This window comes from Juglans regia, chromosome 13 (genome assembly GCF_001411555.2).
Source record: "Juglans regia cultivar Chandler chromosome 13, Walnut 2.0, whole genome shotgun sequence".
Classification (NCBI taxonomy): Eukaryota; Viridiplantae; Streptophyta; class Magnoliopsida; order Fagales; family Juglandaceae; genus Juglans; species Juglans regia.
In genome coordinates this window covers 2,837,100-2,856,555 of record NC_049913.1, presented here as the reverse complement: position 1 = coordinate 2,856,555, position 19,456 = coordinate 2,837,100, and the positions used below count along the sequence as shown (strand labels likewise).

The 19,456-nt window shown below is 37.8% G+C and overlaps 1 protein-coding gene across 5 annotated transcripts in view; it reads right to left on the bottom strand.

The window, feature by feature from the left end:
- The window catches only part of LOC109010417 (transcription initiation factor TFIID subunit 1), a 32,510-nt gene that overhangs the window by 4,705 nt on the left and 8,349 nt on the right, over positions 1–19,456 (bottom strand). For 3 of the 5 annotated variants that reach the window (XM_018991248.2, XM_018991250.2, XM_018991249.2), the window contains exons 9-20: positions 18,111–18,253; positions 15,213–15,372; positions 13,855–14,965; positions 9,943–10,145; positions 9,546–9,783; positions 8,665–9,007; positions 6,114–6,323; positions 5,854–5,946; positions 5,172–5,375; positions 3,046–3,252; positions 760–1,237; positions 48–232 (exon numbers count right to left, since the gene is read on the bottom strand). In XM_018991248.2, the coding sequence (XP_018846793.2) occupies positions 48–232; positions 760–1,237; positions 3,046–3,252; positions 5,172–5,375; positions 5,854–5,946; positions 6,114–6,323; positions 8,665–9,007; positions 9,546–9,783; positions 9,943–10,145; positions 13,855–14,965; positions 15,213–15,372; positions 18,111–18,253 (3,575 nt within the window). Of the gene's footprint in view, positions 1–47; positions 233–759; positions 1,238–3,045; positions 3,253–5,171; positions 5,376–5,853; positions 5,947–6,113; positions 6,324–8,664; positions 9,008–9,545; positions 9,784–9,942; positions 10,146–13,854; positions 14,966–15,212; positions 15,373–18,110; positions 18,254–19,456 lie in introns of those variants that run through there. The other 2 variants (XM_035684533.1, XM_018991253.2) reach the window with 2 other exon arrangements.

Genomic DNA, 19,456 nt, shown 5'->3' with positions numbered 1-19,456 from the left:
TTAAAATAAATATGCACGAAAAGCTAAACTATAATGTGTATTCTTACCTCCTTTATATCTTTAATTAAATTCTCCTTTGAAGTATAGGAACCATCGGGTTGGGTGGTACCAATGATTTTCTTGATCCGATCTGTATTCTCAAAACTAAAACTTGGTTGTGAGCCCAAAGCCAAGCCTGCTTCCTCCCTTACAACTCCTGTCTTTTTCTTCTTCCTCCTCACACCATCATTGTCTGCAGAAAAAAAAAAAAAAAAAAAATCAAGGGAAAACATGTATCACATGTAGAGTTTTGATGCAATAACAACAATCACTAGTTAGAATGTATTAAGGTGTTCTTTTGTATACTTCCTGTGTATATGGGATATGCCTATTTCATTCATATCAATAAATTTACTCTTACAAAAAAAAAAAAAAAACACAACAATCACTAGAGACATGCCATAAAGTTGCACAATTAGAGTGAATTTTTGGTAAAAGAAGTATCTATTTCTTGCATTAAAAATAAGAACTTAAATACTGCATCAAGATACTTGATACACATAAGAAAGGCATAACCAATGCCCCTGGTTCAGGGAAAAAAGTCCAAGAATGAATATATTCCTCCCATTAAAATTTTCTTGGTCCAGCAGATTTACCATGACTGCAAAAGCTCAGAAAAGCAAAAGGGTTCACTCACAGATGTTCATAAAAGCTCCTCTAAAGTAAATAAGGAGAGACTAAATCACTGTTCCTCCTTTAGTGGGACTAAAATATACGTACCATCCATTAGTAACCTGCATAATTCAGCTGCTTCAGCTGCCTCATCTTCCATTTCCTCTTCTGCCTGAGCTAAGGATGGGCGCCTTCTCATTTTAAGCCCCTTAACACCATCTGCTTTGTCATACTTGGATTCTTGGTTCCCTACTTCTTCACATTCCTCTGCATCAAGAAGATTCTCTAAATCCCCAGCAAAGGAATCCAAATCACTATTTCCCTCAGAGTCACTCTCATTATCATGATCTAAGGCAGAAAGACTCTGAGCTTGTCGATCCCAAATTTCCTGACATTTCTCTCTTGTCTGCTGCTGCAATTGAAGAAAGGACATTCGCTGGCCACGTGCATATTTGCTGATTGTTGTGGGATCAATCTGTACCCCAGATGCAGCTTGCTCGCTAGAAAGCTTGCGTATCATAGCAATTCGATGCCACCTAGTCAGTTTTGCAATCTCTTCCTCACAAACATCGAACTTCAAAAGAACCTGGAAATTAATATAGCGTAGAGAAATTACAAGTATGAATGCCACAACTATTACTCAACTTTTAGATTGCAAGAACTTGGTCATACCAGCATGTTCCTCTTATCAATACAAGAGCAGGAAAATATATTGTTCTTTACCATTACTTGGGTTTTAGAAACGAGAAAAAGATGGCAACAGTTCTGTGATATCCCCAAAATGGGAAACACTGCATGGATAGGAAATTAAATGACGTGGTTTTGTAAGGGTAGTTCGATAAAATAAGTGCTTTGCAAGGGTTTTAATATATATAGTAGGTAGATTCAAAATAAATAAAATCCAATGCTTAGTGCAAAATACAAGGCCTTGAAGATGCCTATGTTTTGCTAAGAGGTCATTCCTTAATACAACCCCTCCACCAATCTTTTAGTATATTGCTTGTTTCATTTTACATGGTTCATAGTATACAATGATATTTTGGTAACTTCCGGATTCTGAACAAACAGACGCTAGTGAGCTTCTGGTGGTCCAAAGGTCTTTTTGCCCAGACCTCTTTGTGTAATTTGCCCAAGACTATATGATGTTTTAGTAGAATTTCAGGATAATGTATTTTCTATTTTAGAAGTCTAAAGATCGGTGAGACCTTTTTTTTTTATAACTAAACAAAAAAAAAGTCTCACCAATCTTTAGACTACTAAAACATCATATAGTCCAAAGATCGGGGAGACTTAAAGAGTAGTACAGTCTATTACACTTTAACCTGGTTGGAGATCATTTTGGAGAAAGTGGTGAGGTAATGTTTGTGGATTGTGTGATGCAGTACTAACCATAGGTATGGTGTCTACAAATAAAGTTGGATATTGGAGTACATAAATGTGACCGACACATGGATAATGTAGCAAGTGTATCATTTATTATTTTTCAGTTTTCTCAAATGGCACCCCGCAATAGAATATTGACTTCACTAGGGCAGCCCAAGATTGGGAGTTGGAACCTTTTACAGAGTTCTTTGCGGTATTATATTCTGCAAGCATTTTAGGGGGCACCGGAGACAAGATGCTCTGGAATCATTCTAATAAAGGTCTTTTCTCTGTCAGATCCTTTTATCAAAAGCTTACGAACCCCGGTAAGTCTATGTATCCATGGAAAAGAATTTGGCAGACGAAAGCCCCGTCAAAAGCAGCCTTTTTTGTTTGGACTGCATCGTTGGACAAGATCCTTACTATAGATAATTTGAGGAAACGACGGATTATTGTCCTAGATTGGTGTTGTATGTGTAAGAAGCATGGGGAGTCAGTTGATCATCTGCTTTTACACTGTGAGGTGGCCAAGGGCATGTGGGATGATTTTTTCTCAAGGGTTGGATTGTCTTGGGTTATGCCGTGTAGATTGGTGGATTTTCTCGCAAGCTGGAGAGGACTATACGGCAATGCTCAAATAGCGGCAATTTGGAGGTTGGTACCAATATGTTTGTGTTGGTGTATTTGGAGGGAAAGAAACGCAAGAAGCTTTGAAGACCAGGAGAGAACACTGGAAGAGCTAAAAGTTGTATTTTTTAAGTTATTGTTCTCATGGGCGAGGGCCATAGTTTGTAACGGTCTTAGTATCCATGATCTTCTTCTTTCTTTTGTAACTTCTAACTAGGCACTTCTTCATGTATACTTCCTGTGTACTTGGGCTTTGCCTATTTTTATGAATATATTATCTTTGATTACTTATCAAAAAAAAAGTTTTCTATTTTTCGGAACCTTAACAAATTTTGAGAAAACAAGGGCACCCTTTCCGGAAAAGCTTAATGAGCTGAGCAGCGAATGATTCAGTAAGTGACATACCTCTCGTGCAGCCTCCATGCTCAATCTACGAAGATCAGCATCTGTTCCGGTAACAGTTGGGCCTCCTCGACCAGCAGCTGCTTTCTTCTTCATCATTGCACTTGGCATTGGTGCCTTTGTAGCAGTACGAACATAGCTAAAGCCTAGGCCACGACCAGAAGGATCCCCAACTCCAGTAATTTCTAAACGCTCAATATTTTCTTTGCCCTACAACAGATAAAAGGAAAAAAGAACGAAATTCATTTAAAAACAATAAAACCTTAATTCCGTGGGCATGGTTCTTTTTTCATATACAAGAATAAGCCCTATCCACATGGTAACCAATTACATCCTCTATTGTGCCAGGACATACATAAACCTTGGACACCAAAGTTCTCTCTCACCCTAAGTGCCAGTTTAGTTAGGGGATTTAAATTTCAGCCAATAATGTGAGCAGAACCACTTACCCATCAAGACGACCCTAAGGGAAATTACAGGATTTGAATGATAGAGAACCATAAAACCTCCACCTAAAATTTATATATGATTTTCATGCAATAATACATTATCGCCAACACAAAAATATATGAAGTTGTTGACATCACAATTTCAGCCCTTGCACTACTCCCATCTAAATTTCATAACAAATAATCTAAAAGAATCAAGCACCAAGTGCATGCTTATACTCTGAAACTTAAAATATGTTTTCATGCAAAGCACAACAATCATTTAAGTTTAAGACTCTCTACCAAAACTGAAGAAGATTAATTCCCTCAAACTGTGATGGTTCACAATGAAATAGTGGCACCCTTCTCGCCCAAAGAAACAATTTCTTGCATATTTAGAGTGCCAAAAAGAAAAAGGAGTAAGAACTTATTTCCCAGAAAAGACTAAGTTTAGTGCAGTGCAAAACACAGAAACATCATTCTTATCAAAGTTTATCCGAAATATATTATAAGTACAAGAAATTCTATTGATACCAGATAGGCATAGTCCAAGTACACATGAAGTAAATAAAAAGAACTTATTTCCATGCTGAGTCAGGAATAAGAGTAAAATCAGTGTGGGACTTTTTCCTGATTTTTTTTTCATATAAAAAAAATAAGAACTCCCTCAGAAAGCAGCTAAACTAGGATTTCACCTCTCAAATAAAGTAACAAGCACCAGCCAACCTGAAAAAAAACTGAACCTCAACACAAAGGACCCTAGCATACAAGTTGTCAAAAGGAGAAGCGGATTCATAATCGGATTGTGTTTTGAAAAAGGTAAACGAGATACAACAATGCGTAGGGATTACATGAGGAGGATTAGAGGATCAATCCACAGCACTACTCACTGCAATAGAGGCGGGTCATGTACTTGGAACAAAATCAAGATCTAAGAAGAGCAGAGAGTTAAAGCGTCTTACTTGGGCAATCAACTATGATGCTAAGGGAGGTAGCCCAAGTCGGGGGAGGATCAGAGGGAAGACAGAACCAATTGTATATTTCTAGTAGGCTCCTTCGGAGTTTACAAGTATTGAGGAGTGTGTTGGGGATTTTACAACGGCTTGGTGTATGAGCAAAACCTGGTTTGGTGGGATAGGCATTGGTGCACTGGTGGTGGTTTGGTGAGAGCTCGGGGTAGGCACGTCTTTGGGCTTGGGCTTGGTTAGGATCTTTTTTCTAGATGGGCTTTATGTTCTTTTTTTCCTTGTATCTTTTTCTGTATCCCAATTAGGTGTTTCTTTTGTATACATCCAGTGTACTTGGCTCCACCTATTGGTATTAATAAATTTTTACTTATAAAATAAAATAAAACCCATTTCATCTCCTGGAGGCAAGAGAAATCAGTGAGGCAGTCGAATTTCAAAGGCCAAGATGGGATGTAAAAAAAATCTGCCCAGAGACCATATGGATTCTGTAATTAATCTACCAACAATCTTCTAGATTTTTGTTTTCAGCTAACACATCACAAACTCTATTAGCAGCACATTATACATCACGTCAACTTCAACAAGATAGAATGTTAAAATAGTTAGCCATTGTGTTGGTGTCTTTTGAGGGTCAAATATCAAAAAAGAAGCATAATAAGTAGCACCGCCTGCTTCCAACACATAATAAGCAGAGATGGCATACCAACATCACAAAATCAGGTACATATTTTACCTGAATTACACAGGTAAAAAAATTGCTACTCAAGTTCCATGGAGTTATCTGGAGCTCCCTCTCAATGTGTGATGCAGCAGCCAAAATTATAGCTTCATAAGGGAGCCGACTCATTGCAGATGAAATAGAAGTAGGCAATACCCCTGATATTCCCAGATGTTTGAGCCGGTAGATACCAGCTTGCATGCTTTCATAGGCACAAACCTAAGCATAAAAAAGTTTAGAAACAAATGTCAGGATCTTTATTCTAAAAATAATCAAAACAAACAACTGCCAAGCAGAAGCTGATCCTGTGTAAAATGAAGTGGACAAAGTCAATGAACTATTATAGATTACTATCAGAGGAATGCATAGGACTAATGTTCCACTTATCCTCATTGACAACAGTCTCTTGATGTATGCAACTGTGTATGGTTTATTTAAAACACATTAGATTCCAATACTGTCACTAGAAAAATTATGCAAGTGATGAATCACAGGTCCAAACACCCACTTTGAGCAGTTCTAAAGATGTTTTCTAAGAAGGATGAAACCCATTCTATGGAAAAGAAAGGCTTTTGTTCATTAATAAATAAGAAAAGCCAAATGTGATATAGTATAACTCATAAGAATCATTCGCATCATAAAATTTACCTTATCAAAAAAAGAAAAAAAAAAAAAAGAGAGATATAGTATAACTCACATCTTCAGGTTTCACTTTCTCTTTCAATTCATCCTCCGACCAAATGCGAAAATTGCGCTTCTTAACCCAAATCCACTGACCATTTGGTCCCTTCTGGAATGGTCCATATGCATTTGAATAATTTAGGTTAGGTGAGTAGAGAATATAAACAAAATAACAACCATGTAGAACAAAATGAATCTAATGATAAAGCAGCACACAGATATTAGTGCTACAGTCCATAAAAAACCCAAATAAAAAATCTGAAAAATGTATGATACCTGTAAATTAGCGTGCTCCTTCAATTTCTTCCGAATAATGGTTTCGGATATGTAAGGAAACTGTCCAGGTAACTCATCTGCACGGATGCAGGGGAGCAAATGACCCTTTTCAGCAGTACGAAACTCACGGGCCATGTACACCAATAGCCTGTTTATCATGTAAGTCTGAAGGGCCTTGGATCCAGGAGACATCACCTCCATGAGCGGTTCCTGCAGAGAAAATCAACTAAACCAGATCAGTTAATCTTGAAACTAGAAAAGCTTTTGTCAATACAAATGAAGATCTGATAGAATGAAAGTGGTGGGCATTGCACAGTTCAGATGAAACCTAAAGTAGCAACAGTATATCTTGGCTTTTCAATGATTAACGGTAGCAGGATAAGTCTAGGGTATATTCCACTTCTCTGCCAAATAATAACCACCTGCCTCCACCCCACACCTAAGTGAGGAAGAACCATTGCCCCATCCCTTGTTTGGGAAACAAAATCCCCTTCTTGCCTTGCCCCAATTTGAGTAATCTGAGTTGTTTAATATATTAGATGTTGAAGACAAGTTGATGGAGGAGTTCGTTAGTAGTGGGGTGGCAAGGCTTACCCTCTAGGAAGAGGTTTTTTGAAGACAATTTTTTTTTTTTTATAACCGTGGGTGTTCGGGCCAGCTTGCGCGCACCTCGACTAATTTCATGGGGCCCTGAAGTTAACGACCAGGTAAACCTCCAGTGGCCCTAAGGGGACTCAAACTAGTGACCATTGGGCAGCAAACCCAAGGCCAGACCAGCTGAGCTACCCCTCAGGGCTTTCTGAAGACAAAATTCAAAGACATTGAGGTTGAGAGAGGATGATAGGAGTACAAAGTATTTCCATCAGGTGAAGAATTCACAATGACAGAACAATTCTATAGGCTCTATGAATGTGAAGAACATAGAAGTATCCAGCCAGAAAGAGATCAACAATCATATAGGATAATTTTACAAGAGGTTGTACACTGAACATTTTAGTTGGAGACCTAAGTTGAGGGCTAAGTTTTCGAGACATTGGGGAAATGGAGGCAAATTGGTTGTAATGGATGTTTGTGGAAAATGAGATTGAGGAGGTAATAATTTTTTTTTTTATAAGTAAACAATTTTATTAATAATGATAGGCATAGCCCAAGTACATAAGAAAATATACAATGGTACGCCCTATCTATGTGGGCAATAGAGACAAGAGAGTCATAAAAATCAAGGCTATTAAAGTCTACAGCTATGGCCCATGTAAAAAAAGTTCTAGACAAGGTAGTAAAATCAATGAATGGAGATAGAGCCCCTAAGACCTGATGTTTTCTCCATGGCTATTTTAAGCCTGTTGGGAGTTACTGAAAGAAACTTTCATGAGGTTTTCCAAGAGAGTAATGCTAGGTACAAGCCCAAAATAGACAAGTATCGTGCAGACCTTTTGTAAAAATGTGAGTCTCACTCAAAAAGAAAAAGTTCTTTTACATTTTTTTAATGGTGGGGTCCACTTTTTACAAAGGGCTTACACAGGGCTTGTCTATTGGACCTTGTCCCCAAGAAGGCAGGGGTCAATGACCCAAAGACTCTAGACCTAGAAGTCTTTTGAGAGAATTCTACAAGATCATTGCAAAAGTCGTTACTGATAGATTTAAGGTGGTGCTGGACTAGAAGATCTCTCCAAGGCACATCTCCTCAAATTATACAGTAAGACTTTTGATCCAGATGATCATATGCCTTCTTTCAGTCTAACTTGCACAGTGCATCTCCACAGTGCACTTTTCAATCTTGGTGAATAGCACTCCCACAAGTTCTTTTATAACTCGTGTGGACTGCAACAGAGACAGCCTTTGTTTCCAGTGTTGTTTGCAATTGTAATGAAAACCCCTAATACAATGGTCTAAGCATTGATGGACAGAGGTTTTTATTAGGTTTCTTGGTGGGGAAACACAATGAGGGGGTTCTTATGCCTTGTCTTTTATTTACAAGAATCATACACTAATATTTAGGGTGGCAATAACTGAGGATTTATAGCTCCTTGTGTTGCACATTCCTTTGTTTTAAAGCAGTTTCTGATTGAAGATTAACTTGGCTAAATCTGAATCACTACTTGTTGATAATGCAGAGGAGTTAGATAGCCTCTCTTGTATTCTGGGATGTAGGGTGTCTTCACTTCCTATGACGTATTAGGCTCCCTTTGGGGGGTCGTTTTAAAGCAAAGACAATTTGGTAGTGTATACTGGCTAAATGGAAGTGATTGTATTTGTCCAAGGGACACAGAGTAAAATCGATTTCTTAAAAAAAAAAAAAAAGCACTCTATCCAACCTACCAAGGGAGTTATTAAGGGGGATAAGGAGGAGTTAGAAATTCCATTTAGCGAACTGGCCTAGGCTGTGTTCCCCTATCTCTGAAGGCTGTATGGGTATTAGAAGGTTGTTAATAGAGCTCTTTTGCAAAAGAAACATGAAAGAGATAGCGAATGGAAAGTGGTAATAGACAAGAAAAAGCCAAATATGAAGTATTTGAGGGATACATCAAGGAAGACTACTGCCATAGCAAACCTGTTGTCCAACAACATCAATCCGGTCTATGCGCCTGATGGAAAGTTTTCCCTTTGCAGAACGAACCAACAGATAGTCAGTTGACGGCACCTTGTGGGGAAATACGGGTGCTCTATACATGTTTGTTTCAAGAGATGACTGGCTATAACCAGGTTTTATATCTCCAAGGAAAGGGGATTTATCAGCAGGATCTAGTGCAATGACATGCCCCAAGCTGTCGCTTCCATTTCCATTGCGCAATGCAGAGCCAGTTTGATCATCTGGGGCAGACTTCTGATAATAAGTGCAAAGTCTTGCACCCATCCCAACATTGCTCAACAGTAAAGGTCTTTCCTCACAATACCTGCAGAGATAACAACACTTACTGTTCTGTTGAATCTTTTTTTTTTTATAAGTAAACAAGTATTATTAATAAAAGAATGGGCACCAACTGACAATTACAAAAGTCATTATGTACTATTCTGTTGAATCTTCAGGGCAATAAACTTGAGAATCTCCAAAAGAAAAGGCCAGCATGGTATCATCTCCATGCACCATAAAGCATCAAACACGAAAGCAAAAATATAGATTGAAGCAACAATTCTAACTAGATAACAAATAAACCCAGGTAAACCTAAAAATATAAAATAGAGCAAGAACTGACATTTCAGAAAAAATGCATAATTATAACCTCCCAAAACACAGTTCAGAGGCAAAGTACAAAGCATACATTAATTCAAACTGGTCACTGCCACCATGACATAGACACCATACAACAAAACAAGAAGGTATGAGTAAGAATATAAAGATGTATGATAAAGCAACCATCAGGCAAGTAAGCCCTCCTCAGGTTGAGCGGGGGGGACAAGGTGGGCCTAAGAAAAAAAAATCAACTCACTTACTCCATTAGGAAGACATGACCATCTTTCGCAGAGAGTTCGGATTTCTTCTTGAATGCCCCGGGAGGGCGTAAAGATTTTTTCTCGCCAGGCAACTTATGTGCCCTTGGCAACAAATGTACTTTTGTACGAACAAGATGAATCAAAGAGTTCGCTTTGACATTTTGGGAAGCAAGAGAACTAAGGTCTTCGAGCTCCTTTCCCAAGTAAAATAACTTTACCACTTCGGATTGCTTGAAATCTACAGAAATAAACTGTCTGTAGTAAGCTTTGTGTCTTTAGAAATATGAAACGACATCCTAAGACATTAAGTTAAGCAAATTCTTTAGGAAAGTAAAAAGAAGCTGATAACAAATTGAACAAATAGAGCACATAATGATTCCAAAAGAGAGATGACAACCTAGCTTTTTTGAAGCTTTTGCTTTAACAGAAGAGATGATTTCCTCAGCATCCACATGAAGTTTGCATCCTTTGCCACCCAAGCTCTTCACTATAATTTTCATGGGTCCTTTGGTAGGCAACTTCCCTTGTTCTTTGACAGCCACCTTATTGTCGTGGGGATACCACAAAGCTTTTGGTCGATGCAAATTAGCTAGCTCTTTGCTGTAAAACAGCATGTAAGACTCCAAAGGATGCACAAAAGATATAGAGCTTGAAAAAATGCAAGAGAAACATCACTGTGGATCACGAGCAGGTACAAAAAAAACTAAATCAGGAATGCCCTCGATCACACTCAAATCATGACACCTGCAAGACTTCATAATTCTTGCATCGAACATGAAGGCAGGTGCCTATTCTGTCCCTGATAGCAATAAAGCTCTTAGGTTTAGGTCAATTCTCTTGGCCTGTTCAAAGCTAAAAAGTTGCGTTGGGATATCAAGGCCGGGATACATCCTAGCCATGCTAAGATTTTTCATGGACATCATACCCAAAGTGGACAACCTTGACAAAACTAAAGTCAGATTCTTACATAAGATCCCCAGACCATCATACCTAGCATGACCATTCCAAGAGTCCAGCTAATGACTTGAACAGACCACGAAGATTGATTAGCGAGGCTCCATAAATCAACAATAGAATTCCAGGGATTCAAACAGTTCAGCCTGGGTAAAGTTGGAACAGATTACGCTTCAGGTATGAAGGTCAGAAATCTAATTTGAGTAAAGGAATAGGTTGTCTTCTCCTGGTTACATTGACAGTCGAGAACTTAATTGTTGATACAGGTTCTCAGGTAAACACTGCAACAGGCATCCCGGCAGAGTACATGTACCGAGTTTTATACATTCAAGTCAAGTCAGTCACAGAGTGCAACTCCAAATACTCAGCTCCATCTCTAGGCAACATGTGCTGTAAATATTGTGTCATGTCTGATTAAGAGGGAGATTAACAGTTTTAAGAGGACAGTGAGAAAATTTTGATATATCATTTGGATGCAAGTGTCCGATTACCAATTAAAAAGATAAACCTCTTGTAATATTACAGGAGGGTTATGTCCCCAATATTGATGGTTAAATTAGATTTTGTTCAAAATGAGTCCCAGTTAGGAACTTTCCAACACAAAACTCACTTTGTTAGAGGGGAAAGAGATCTGCTATAGCACTAGACAGCTTGTACTTTCCAAAAAAATGTCACAGGCATGTCTAATTGCCTCAAAGAAGAATGCAGTTTAATAGTTTTTCAGCCAATTATCATCAAATTTACGGAGAAAATAAATGTTAGTGGAAGATAGAAAAAGGCCACACCTTAAAAACAAGTAAAATAAAAACTTCAAGAATAAACCGACAATCAAGTCATTACATGAAAAAAAAATGAAAGAGTATGTTGGGTGTTCTCACAAATCTGTTACGATATGGGATGGGGTAATAGAGAAGATTGAGAGGAGGTTAGCTGGTTGGAAAAAGTTATATTTGTCTAAAGGGGGTAGAATCACTTTGATAAGGAGTATGTTGTCTGATCTTCCTTCATATTTCCTATCTCTCTTCCCTTTGCCGGCTGGGGTATCAATTAAAATTGAGAAGATTTTTAGGAATTTCATGGGGGGTTAAAGGGGAGGAAAGGAAGTTTCACTTGGTGAGTTGGGATAAGGTATGCCAATCGGTTTCAAGTGAAGGTTTGGGAGTGCGAAATTTGAGACTCTTTAACAAAGCTCTTCTTGGGAAATGGTTATGGAGATATCATATAGAGAATGATGCATTATGGAAAAATGTGACAGATGTTAAATTCGGGAGAATGTGGGGGAGTTGGTATTCTAATGAAGTAAAAGGAGCGTATGGGGTGGGATTGTGGAGTCCATTCAAATGGGTTGGGGGGTTTGCTAATCATGTCAAATTTAAGGTGGGGGATGGATCAAGGATACATTTCTGGCATGACATTTGGTGTGGCGATTCAACACCCAAAAATGTCTTCCCTTCACTGTTCAGAATTGCAGATTCGCAAAGCACCAAGATGCAGCAGTGGCTGAGTGCTTTTCCTTTTAAAATAATAGTCCTCAATGGAATGTTGATTTTGTGAGAAATGTGCACGACTGGGAAGTGAATGTAATCTCTGATTTTTTTGGTAGATTATATGAGTTGAAGATTGTTCATGGAAGGGAGGATAACTTGCCGTGGCTTCATGAAGGAAATCTCAGATTTTCAGTTTGTTCCTATTACAAGGCGTTAACATGTCAAGGTATTTGTGACTACCCTTGGAAAAGCATTTGGAAAGTTAAGGTGCCTAGTAAGGTGGCTTTCTTCTGTTGGCTGGTGTCTCTTGATAAAATTCTGACCACTGAAAATTTACGAAGCGTGGACTGTGCATCGTAGATTGGCGTTCCATGTGCAAGAAAGATGGTGAATCAGTAAACCACCTGTTTCTTCATTGTGAGGTGGCTAAGAGTTTGTGGAACGAGATTTTTGGTAGGATGGGTATAGCTTGGGTGATGCCTAAGCAGGTGGTGGATCTACTTGCTTGTTGGAGAGGTGTAGAGGGGAGACAATGTATTGCTGCCATTTGGAAAATGTGGCCTTTGTGTTTGGTATGGTGTTTACGGCTGGAGAGGAATGGGAGGTGTTTCGAAGATAGAGAACATTCAATGGGAGGAATTAGGGAATTTTTCTTTAATACTTTATGTTTGTCGGCTAAGGCTATTGTAATGAATGGTGAAGAATTTCTGGTTTTACTTTAGTCTTTGCTGTCATTTCTAGTTGATGTATGTAGCTATTTCCTCCTCCTGTGTACTTGGGCTATGCCTATTCTTGATAATCAATCTCTTATTAATTATCAAAAAAAAAAAAAAAGTCTATCCCTGGATCTACAAAACTATGTTGCATGGGCATCTCAGAGTAAGTGGATCGTCCTGTCAAGATTACTAAGGTTGTGTAATAGGGCAAATATCCAAAATGACAACTTTTCAAGTATGCACCCACCAAGCATTGCCCAGAAAGGAAAAAGAGAAATGATACCTATTTGACTGTAGATAACCTCTCATATAATAAACTTCTTATTAGAAGGAATGTTATATATAAACTTCTTATTGGCCTATGGGCAAAATTCTGTGACTATAACATATATTGAAGTATCCACATTTCCTACAATTCAAGGAAATGACAAGATCTGATTAGAAATGGTAATGGGACTGATCCAGGGTAGCATGCCCATTGAATCTGCCTTGGTTCAAACTTATACAAATTTACAATCTTAAGCCATGACCATGCAGGACATCCAAAATATTGCAGAACCAAGGCATCTTATACAAAGGGCTAAGGCTTCCACTTTATTACTTTTAAACCAAGTGGAACTCAAGTCCTCTTGACTTCTTTCCAGAGCACCATTGATGATGGGAAAAACATAAAACCAGTACCTTTTCTACAAAAATTACTATGTAAGCCATTTACAATGTACAACATCAAGTTAATCAACAGAAATTTCAATGCAATTAAGAGAAGTATGTCGCAAGATTTTTATGTAAATGTAACAATTAGTGCTATTCGGGCCTGACCTTCTCTGAACCCAATTCCAGTGAAGGTCATCAATCCCAAACCCATACTTTAGGGACAGGGAGGACAGGACTGAGATAAACCATTCCAAAAAGCGAATACTTGAGTAGATTACTTTAAAGTATACCCTTACTCTAGAGTATACATTTAGTTTAGATTACTATACTTTTAGGGTCAGGGCAGAATGGATGAGTAGATACTTTAAAGTGTACTTTAATTTAGACCACATGACAAATTGTTGAATCAATAATACTACATCTAGAGCAAGAAGGAAAAGGAAAAACACAGAAAAAAAGAGATAATTAAAGCTATGAAGGTAGAGCATCTCTTCTTACTTGCTCAATTTCAGCTTCATCGTCTGCATCATAAGTGCAGGTTGTGAATGAAAAACTTTGACACCATGAGCTGTGCGCTTTTTGGAATTGGATTTGATTTTCTGAGAAGTTTTTCTGTTCGAATAGTGTTTGTCATTAGCAACATATCTCCAACCAGATTGGCTTCCATGACCAAGTTGCTCCAAAGAGTCCCCATTCCTTGACTTTATCGAATGAGTTATAATCATAGCACCTGCATGAAGCCCAAGATGTTTAGCATCCTTGGTATCCAAAATCTCAAAAAGCATTTGCTCATCTTGAAGATCAAGAATAAGCTTTGGTTTCTGAATGGGCCTATCTGTCTCCCATACTATTTTGTCTAACCAAGACGCTTCCAACATGTCTCTGTATTCGGACGTGAGTTTGCTAAAACGCCTTAAACCATCACTTCGGTGAATTTCCTCACCAAAATTCTCCTTCCTACCATCTGCATTGTTAAGAACATCCACTTCCAGGCGGGATTCTAACCTCAGAAGTTGTGGATGGTATCTGCTCGATGAGTATGGAATGTCTGTATGTCCCATAGAATTTAATGAGCCTAAGGGCTCCAATAAATTAGGAAAGCTACAATGTAAATGCTGGTGATTATTCTCATCAGGTTCCACAAGGGGTTCTGACCCATGGTTTGGTGGCCCTGTCTCAGGTTCTGCTTCAATGACAACTGAAGCTTCTAAATCATGTCCAGAAATTTCACTTCCCACAGAATTGTCACTCACTACAGGAGAACTGTCCCAAATAATTCCCTCTTCCCAGTCTTGCAGATCAAGAGGGTAAAACCCAGAATAATGTGGTGACTGCAGTCCAGTAGAAACATATCCCACCACACCCTCTTTCATTGGTTCTGCACTCAGACAAGAGTCTTTTCTTTGCCTATCATCTTCTGAAGCCAATGAGGCAGCCCCTTGCAGAACACCAAAGGTTGCATCCTCTTGGTCATCCTCATAAAGAGCTGAGAGTTCATGTTCCATTGCATGTGTCTGTTTCATAAATGAATATCCTTGACCAGCGTTCTTTAAAAATGCCTCCTCATCCTCTTCAACAATATCAGACATGTCCATAGATTTAAACCTATCTGGAAGGATGAAAAGGGGAGAGATCAGAAAACTAAACAAAAACCAGGCCAGCACATAAAAACGAAGATATTTTTTTCCTAATCTGATAAAGAAAAAGGTTGATCTTCTATGACAAACAACAAACCCACATTCCCACAAATGCACAAGTTTCAAATATTATTTCCATCATGCTATTGCTAGACAAAACCAATAGATTATGCAGCTTTGAAACAGTCTGAAGGAAGATATCTTATGATCTACCAATACCTTTGGGGATCGAATACCTATAGTCTCTCTTCTCCCCCTTCTTCAAGGACTCATGAATACCAAAAATTTCAGAGAACCGTAAGATCACCATCCCATTCTCGATACACAAAACGGGCAATGGGGCAGAGCCTGACCTCTCCTGGTTTTGAGGCACTTCCTGCTGGATCCCGTGAATGAGAAAGGAAAAATTTAAGTGAAAAATAAAAACAAATAAGAGTTGACATGTTGTTGAAGAGTCAATTAGAATAACCTGATGAGCATTGTAAAACTATATTGTGATAAAATGAGCAGAACCAAATCTTGTATCAACCATATGAAGAAACAAACATTGCTCGTATTAGATTTACTTCATCTCAAAAAATGACCAACAAGGCCCAAAATATTGTTTACAAGCTCAAGACATCCTACTAAATTATTTTCCTTCAACTCCTTTTTTTGATAAGTCCATTTTATTAAAAGTACAAGGGGCACAACACAAGTACACAAGGTTACAAGAGCAACAGCCTAGGAAGACAAAGGAAAACAAAAGACAGATATGTTAGCAATGGGATCTAACTAAGGGGGAAGAGTTACTTTGATAAAGAGTACGTTGTCTAATCTTCCTACTTATTTTCTTTCCCTTTTCCCTTTGCCTGCAAGGGTGGCAAACAAATTGAGAGGATATTTCATGCGGGGTGGTATTGGAGAGGAAAGAAAGTTTCACTTGGTTAGTTTTTTTTTTTTATAAGTAAAAATATTATATTATATATATATATATATCAAAAGGAGGAACCAAGTACACTGGATGTATACAAAAAAATCCCTAACCCATACTGGAGAGCTTCTTGGTTAGTTGGAATAAGATTTGTTCACCAGTTTCTTGTGGAGGTTTGGGGATGCGAAATTTGACTCTTTTTTTTCTTATAGGTAAATGGTAGTATTAATAAGGATAGCCATAGCCCAAGTACACAAGAAGATATATAAGAGATAAGACCTATCTAGGTCGCTATAGAAGAAAGAGTGCGAAATTTGACTCTTTAGCAAAGCTCTTATTGGGAAATGGCTATGCAGGTATCATATTGAGAGGGATACAATATGGAGAAATATTATCGATGTTAAATATAGGAGAATGTGGGGGAGTTGGTGTTCTAATGAAGTAAGGGGATCCTATGGGGTGGGTTTGTAGAAGTCCATTCAGATGGGTTGGGGGGAATTTGTCAATCATCTTAGATACAAGGTGGGGGATGGGACAAGGATTAATTTTTGGCATGATATTTGGTGTGGGGATTCAGCTCTTAAGAATGTTTATCCCACCCTTTTTAGGATCACTAGGGATCAAGATGCTGCATATTCCTTTTCTTTTTTAAATAAAAATCTTCAATGGAATGTGGATTTTATTAGAGATGTGCATGATTCGGAAGTGAATGTAGTCTCTGATTTTTTTGGAATATTATATGATATGAAGATTGTTCAGGGAAGGGAGGATAGTATGCTGTGGCTTCAAGCTGGAAATTCCAGATTTTTGGTTAGTTCCTTTTATAAGGCACTAACCTGTCATTGTATCAACGATTACCCCTGGAAATGCATTTGGAGAGCTAAGGTGCCTAGTAAAGTGGCATTTTTTTGTTGGTGTCTCTTGGAAAAATTCTGACCAGGGATAACTTGAGAAAGCAAGGACTATTTGTCGTAGGTCGGTGTTTTATGTGTAAGAAAGATGGTGAATCTGTTGACCATCTTTTTCTTCATTGTGAGGTGGCTAGGACTTTCTGGAATGAGATTTTTGGTAGGACGGGTATTGCTTGGGTGATGCCTAAGCAAGTGGTGGACCTTTTTGCATGTTGGCAAGGTTTTAAGGGGAGACAACATATTGCTACCATGTGGAAGATGATCCCCTTGTACTTGATGTGGTGCTTATGGTTGGAGAGGAATGGGCGGTGCTTTGAAGATAAGAGAATGTTCGATGGGAGAACTTAGGGAGTTTTTCTTTAGTGCTTCGTGTTTTTGGGCTAAGGATCTTGTATTGAATGGAGATAATCTTCATGATTTGCTTTAGTCCTTCCTATTTCTAGCTTGTATTTGGTGTTTTCTCTTGTATAGTTCCTGTGTACTTGGGCTGTGCCTATTCTTAGTAATAAAATCTCTTAATAATTATAAAAAAATAAAAGAAATTTGACGGATGGTTTCTTTTAATTTTAATGCGGTACATGTTGTCAGAAGTATTTGCCTGAAACTTTAAGAATTGTGAGAAGACAGTGGATCAGTTTTTTTTTTTATATATATAATTAATAAGAAAATTTTATTACCAAGAATAGGCACAGCCCAAGTATACAGAAAGTATACAAAGGAAATACCTACTACACTCTATAAGTAGGAAAAAGACTAATACAGATTCAGTACATTATTTTCATTCCTTACAAAAATCCTAGCCCACAAACACAAAGTAGAAAAGAAAAAATTCCGAAGTCCTCCGAAAGAAGCGTGTCTTCAAAACATCTCTCATTCCTTTCCAGCCAAAGACACCACATTAAACACAAAGGAATCATATTCCATCTGGCAGCTACACATTTCCTTCCCTCAAAACCTCTCCAACATCCGTCAAATTTCTGCGCTGCATTGCCCTAAGTTCAGACAACACTAATCCATCTACCCAAGTTTTACTTGTGAATGACTTTCCAAACCATCCTACATTGTTTAGTACTATAACTACCTTTTTTTTTAAACCTTGCAGCTGCAAACAATTCTTTTTTTTTTTTAACAGGACGTATACAAAAACTGACAACTGCAAACAATTCTCATAATAGCTCAACATGTTAATTGCATACAACATATAAAGAATACAATAAGTGAAAGAAACAAAAAGTAAACATCAACTTCTCGAGCAACACAAAATTTAGAAGAAGAAGAATATCTCAAGCTCACCTGAAACTCTTCTACATCAACGTCCAAATCTTCAGCATCTAGAGAGCCAACTTGTATATTATCCTCAAGAGATTTCTCTACTTCAGAAGCCAACAAAGGACATTCACCCTGCTCACCTGAAGCAGGACATTCACCCTGCTCACCTGAAGCAGGAATGCTTAAATAAGTCTAGCATCAAAATGAGAAGCTAGGGGAAACTACCAAAGCCAACAAAAAATTTGTACCATATGTAATTGTCTCGACCAAACAAATGATTCCACACTATTGGATATTAAATTTTTAGATTGCATGATCTCCAGTGGAACTAATTACTTCAAGAAGTTTTTTTCAAACACCTACAAACTTGTGAACATTAGGCAGTTTTTTTCTGTTTCACCTACACAGAAACTAACTCAGCATGTGTTATAAAAAAATGAGTAGTTGTAATGCTATTCATATAACACGGAAACATGACTTGACTTGCAGATGTTTTTATCCCAGAGAAACTATAATTATGTCCCTACAAGATATGGTTAGGTCTCCACAGTTCCGATTTACATCAACCCCGAAGTTCCATTTTGTTATTAATTTGCTCTCTTTGTCCATCAAAACAGATGGCTATTATATGCCGTGTGAGTCATGTTACCATTAAAAGTTGCCGGTGAAAAAATAAAACATTCAGTAAAATGGAAAAGAAAAGAGGAGAGGGATCTAGAGCAAAGGCTGAACAACCTTTCACATTCACAATTAACGGCACAGCTACCTTCTTACGAACTCTCTAAGCCTACCTGTTATCCTCCTAGTCAATCATGCTACAGCACTATTTAATTTTTTTAGTTTTTACTTTTTTCAACATAAGGGCAATGTCATACAGTAGTCTGTAAGAGATTGATTTGCACTTCAATTGTGCTCATTAGTATTTTTTGACAGTTCAAAATGATTATTTTAAAGTGGCTGTGTGATTTGAATAGTTTTTCATCTCTTTTTTTAATCCAAAGTTATTATCCTATTTACAAATCTACCCGTTTATAACAGATTGAAAATTTTCAATAAAATAAAAGTGTATTGTATCAAGAATAATTAAGAAACCATTTTATATTGAAATTTAAGAAACCAAAATATGAAAAAATAAAATAAAAATTGATTGGCACCTGGTGTCTGAGAACCCGACTAATCCAGGAGGTGCACAGACCCTCGGCAATGAGTTTTCCATAAGTGCACCTCGGGTAATTCAAGGGAAAAATCTCTCAGTCCGATGGCCTCTAGAAATTGTTTTTTTTTTTATAAGTAAAATGAGATTTTATTAATCCACGTAATTAGGTAATGCCCAAGTACACAAGAAGTATACAAGAATGAGCCTAATTACA